This window comes from Engraulis encrasicolus, chromosome 11, assembly GCF_034702125.1.
Source record: "Engraulis encrasicolus isolate BLACKSEA-1 chromosome 11, IST_EnEncr_1.0, whole genome shotgun sequence".
NCBI classification, from domain to species: domain Eukaryota; kingdom Metazoa; phylum Chordata; class Actinopteri; order Clupeiformes; family Engraulidae; genus Engraulis; species Engraulis encrasicolus.
Genome location: NC_085867.1, coordinates 45,573,115 through 45,578,114, shown reverse-complemented (window position 1 = coordinate 45,578,114; position 5,000 = coordinate 45,573,115). Strand labels below are relative to the sequence as shown.

General features: G+C 42.4%; 1 protein-coding gene across 1 annotated transcript in view; it reads left to right on the top strand.

Annotated features, from left to right (window-relative positions):
* The window catches only part of cercam (cerebral endothelial cell adhesion molecule), a gene marked incomplete at its 5' end in the record, with an annotated part of 28,326 nt that extends 25,660 nt beyond the window's left edge, over window positions 1-2,666 (top strand). The window contains 2 exons of the mRNA XM_063209743.1: window positions 1,994-2,093; window positions 2,264-2,666. Coding sequence (XP_063065813.1) covers window positions 1,994-2,093; window positions 2,264-2,392 — 229 coding nt within the window. The remainder of the gene's footprint in view (window positions 1-1,993; window positions 2,094-2,263) is intronic.
* Between the last annotated feature and the right edge of the window lie 2,334 nt (window positions 2,667-5,000).

The following is a 5,000-nucleotide window of genomic DNA, read 5'->3' as shown; positions in this document are numbered from 1 at the left end:
ATGTTTGAGTTACTAAGACTACTTTTTGAGAGGAAGATACCGCACACTCTTGTCCATCGCAGGGCCGCGTTATCCTATGGTGCAACCGGTGCTGCAGCACCGGGCCCCGCCACTAGAGGGGGCCCCGGACGTTGTGAGATTGGAAAATATGAAACGATAATTTGAGACGATCAATTGTACTTTTGACGCATTTCGCCTTCCGTAGGCAAGCAGAGGCGCATATATCTTGTCACCAGGCTAGACAGGCAGCCTGGGCCCCACAAGACTGTGGCTGGGGAACAGTAGTGGCGATTTGTTACAAGTGTTCTTTCTTTTTAATTTTCGCTTTCTACTGAGCCTAGAATCGCCTCTGCATGCACGCAGGAATCGGAGGACTTCGGAACTTATCATTTCAGTCAGATGCTTCTGGTTGTGTGCCACCAGTGAAAACGGTAGCCAATATTTTTTGAGTTTGATGATGGGCTACTGTCTAAAAAAGATGTGAGAAAGTCGGCGTCAGCACTTGCTTCAGATTGTACGGATAAACTGCCCGGCATGGATTAACGCATTGAAGAGAAGGTTGGCAACGTTATCCATTTTTGTAATGTCAGTGTTATAATCGCTTTTTGTAATTGTTGCATAGTGATCATGGACTTGTGCAATCATGTAGGCCTAAGCAAACAGAGCACAGCGCACCAACCTAACTTTCGCCTATCTTCTTCTATAGTTGAAACATGGGGAAATAAATCACGCACCCAACTGCATTCGTGAAACAAAAGTATTGCATGGCGTGGCGAGGACCACTTCTGAGGTGTTTTTTAAAAAGTGTTCACAATAATGATACGTAGCAAGTGCACCGACCAGCACTCAAAGTTTCGACACTCTGACAACAACAGGGCAAGCCAATCTAGCAAACACTAAAATTATATAGTCGCATTTTCCTAAAGCACTGTTATGGCCATTTCCCTAAAGCGCTGTATTATTAAATGTCGATGCTCTGTCAGCGTAGGCCTACATCTTTGCGTTCGGGTTTGTGTTCATTAATTAAAACATGCCTGGGTACCACTCGCGGATTGTTCAGTTAGCAAGTGGCTCTTATCTGGGAGAAAAAAACTTGTGTGATACATCCACATCCACATCTAAACATTACGAGTTTGCACCGTAGTCTAGCCTACTGTAATGATTGCATACTATTGCAGTGTAAAGCACCATCTAGATGAAAACAGCTGACTTTTTAATTGGTAGCCTATATGGTACAGTTTGAGGGGATTTCGTGACAGCTTCGCTTTGCTGTGGTTCGCTGCTAAGGGGATTCCCCTTCCTCGCGACAAGCGACAGCTGAGTACTTTCCTTTGAGACAGCCAGTCTTTCCAAGGCCATTGGAGGTTACATTAATTAACACGTGTTTCCCACGACGGTTTCGATTCGACAAATTGGTCGGCAGCAACGTAGCAAAAATAAGAGACTTTTGGTTGTGCTTCTGTTTGGTAGTTCTAGCTGAGCCGACGTTTACTCTGCCAAACGGTAGTGCACAGAATCTCCTCTCTGTCGGCTGGCTATGCTTCCAATAGCAATTGCAAGTGGTGAACTCAACAGGGGGTTCAGCGCACCCTTTTTTGTGTTGGAGTAGAACGTGTAGCCTGCGTTGTTTCATGCGTTTTGAATATGGCTCATTATAATGTGGTGTAGGGGCCCCGGATTGCGTCTGCACCGGGCCTCGGCGAGGGTTAACGCGGCCCTGGTCCATCGTGCTGAATTTTATTTACAAAAACAATGTTTCGGCCAGTGTGGCCTTTCTCATGTTTTGAAGTTACTAAGTTACTTGAGTTACTAAGACTAACACAGTTTGTGTGATGCCTACACACACCAAGACTGCTTTAGTACTAACCATCAATCATCACTGTGTGTGTGTGTGTGTGTGTGTGTGTGTGTGTGTGTATGCGTGTGCGTGCGCGTGTGTGCGTGTGCGTATGTGCGTGTGTGTGTGTGTGTGCGCGTGTGTGTGTGTCCACAGTGAGGAGTATAAGTCCCACTTCCCCAACCGTAACCTGCAGGTGTACTCCACACGCCCCCTACTGGTGGAACCAGCACAGTACGCAGGAGAGAAAGACTGGGTGAGTTTCTGATGTGTGCTTCTGTGTGTGTATGTGTGTGTGTTTCTAGTGTGTGTGTATGTGTTTTTCTAATGTGTGTGTGTGTGTCTAACGTGTGCGTATATGTGTGTGTATTTGTGTGTGTGTGTGTGTGTGTGTGTGTGTGTGTGTGTGTGTGTGTGTGTGTGTAGGTGAGTGACACTGAGACCTCTACCCTGTGGGACGATGACGCGGTGCGTACCGACTGGCGCGGTTCCCACAAGACGCTGAAGGGGGCGCCACAGGCAGCAGTGCACAGCGCATACCGGGACGAACTCTGAAACCAGAACATCTCTTCATGGAGAAGGCTCACCGAAGGAAGTTGCTCGTTATCGCCACCTACCTGCAGTACCGCCACAGACAAGTGAAAAATGAATGGGTTTCAATGGAGTTGCCTACAGTCATATTTATTTCTTGTTGTATAATTTTGTTGTATAATTTTTAAAGCCAGTTTGAGTAATTGCCAGTCAGTACAGGTCGAAATCTTCTGCCCTGCTGGAAAAAAACTAAACACCCCCCAAAATTGACAATGCAGCCTCTTTTATAATACCAGCCATAGTTCTTAATAGTCTAGGCAATGGGTGCAATATAATGGGAGAATCGCTCGGAAGGTGATAAAAGCGTGAAACTTGGCACAAATGTTCAGTAGGACATGCTTATTAATTTCAGGGGTGGAGCCATTCAGAATTCAGCGTTGCCTAGCAACGGTTGCTGGGTGAAGCATCTTCCTTAGCAACCAGCAATTTTGTGGTGTTATGATGACTAAATATTGACTCCTTGCCCTAATATTACTTAATATCAGGGGTGGACCCACTCAGAATTTAATGCTACCTAGCAACCGTTGCTAGGTAAAGCATCTTCCTTAGCAACCAGCATCAGTAGTACAGTTCCCAGCAATTTTGTGATTTTATAATGTCTAAATATTGACTCCTTGCCCTAATATTACTTAATATCAGGGGTGAAGCCACTCAGAATGTAATGTTGCCTAGCAACCGTTGCTAGGTAAAGCATCTTCTCTATCAACCAGCATCAGTAATACAGTTCCCAGCAATTCTGTGGTGTTACGATGTGTAAATATTAACTTCTTGCCCAAATATCACTAAATATCAGGAGTGGAGCCACTCAAAATCTAATGTTGCCTAGCAACAGTTGCTAGGTAAAGCATCTTCATTAGCAACTAGCATCAGTAATACAGTTCCCAGCAATTTTGTTGTTATGTATAAATATTGACTCCTTGCCCTAATATCACTAAAATAATGCTATCATAATGCTTCAAATACTGCCATATGTATGATTATGACCTTTCATAATCAATGAACTTTCCTGAGCAACAAACATCAACATCACAGTTTTAATCAGTTCTGTGGTATGATATGTTTATCTTGACTTCGCTATATCACTGTATTAATAGATTAAAAGGTTATATAGCAACTTGTGTCATTGTGACTCCTTTGATGTCATTCTAGAAACCACAAAGCATCGCAATTATGTGAATATTATTCTCACTTAGTTCTTCTTGAACACTTGTAGTAATGAGGGGCTGTGTCACTTGAAGTCAGGCCTCTCTTTATTTCACTGCATTTTACATGTGCCTACTGCATACTGGTCATTCAGAGCACAAAATTACAACTTTGGAAAGAAAGATGCCTGCATGAACAACATCATTTGCCTGTGTTGTGTCAAATGACAAAGTGATTATTGACATGCATACCCAGGAACTAATTATAAAATCCTAAATGGATTATGTGTTACAAATCATTTAGACAACTGTAACATGTTTTCAAAATGAATGGAGTCTGTCTAAAATGATATGGTTTAATAGCAGCAGATTATAGTCATGGAATGCAAAGAAATGTTTTTCTCTTAACCAATAGTTGTCAGGTTAGCAGTTGGTTACAATCATGGGTACTGTTTGCCTATTACTGTATTAATATATAATTACTTTTTGTATATTCTAAAACTAACAAACTATGTATGTGCTGTTACACTAGTCTGGACACACACATAATTCTTGTGATGAACAAAATTTTGCTTTGTGGATTTATGAAAGTACTCTAACTAGGACTGACTGAATTTTGCCTTCAAGTCACATTGTCTATATATTGATGGTTTATATGGGCCAACTGTAATACAAATTTGCAAAGATCTTGCGGGCCTAATGGCCGAAGTGGTTCCGTGGGCCAAATTTGGTCCCCTGGCCTGAGTTTCACATCCTTGTCTTAACTTAATTCTTACAGTATTTACACTGAACCTTTATCAAATGGAATAGAAGCGCTGTACTGTTTCTCTATCCAAAAACCTACTGACGTACCATTCTATCATTAACCTGATTATTGCAATGTGTACAAAATATACAATTTCACTGCCAAGTGCTTAGGCATCGCATTGTTACAGTCATCTTTCTGTGCCAGTTAATGACAGTTCCTGGGGCTCAAACTCTCTTCAGCCATATATGAAGGTGTGGAAAACACTCTTATTAACCTTATCCTTACTTAACCTTAACCTTAATAGGCTGAATCTAAACCAAAACAGACAATCTGGGTTTGAATGAGTGCTTAAGCCAGTCAGTTGTGTTGTCTCAGCCTGGGAAATCCCATGTTGCTTTGCACATTCCAGTCTGAAAAGCTTGCATGGATTCTATCCCTCAGCGAGGCAACTAGATCTTGGGGGCCAATCAGCAAGTGGGGAGGGGTGGAAAGATGATGACGTGTATTACAGTACTTGACAAACGGAAGCTTTCAGTTTGTTTCAATATACAGTAACTGACACAATTGGCTATGGGCTACATATAGACCAAATGATAACACTTAATGATAACAACAAATAAATGGCCATTAGCAATCGCAAACCACTCCTCTCTATGAGAAATCAGTAGGCGGTCTACAGACC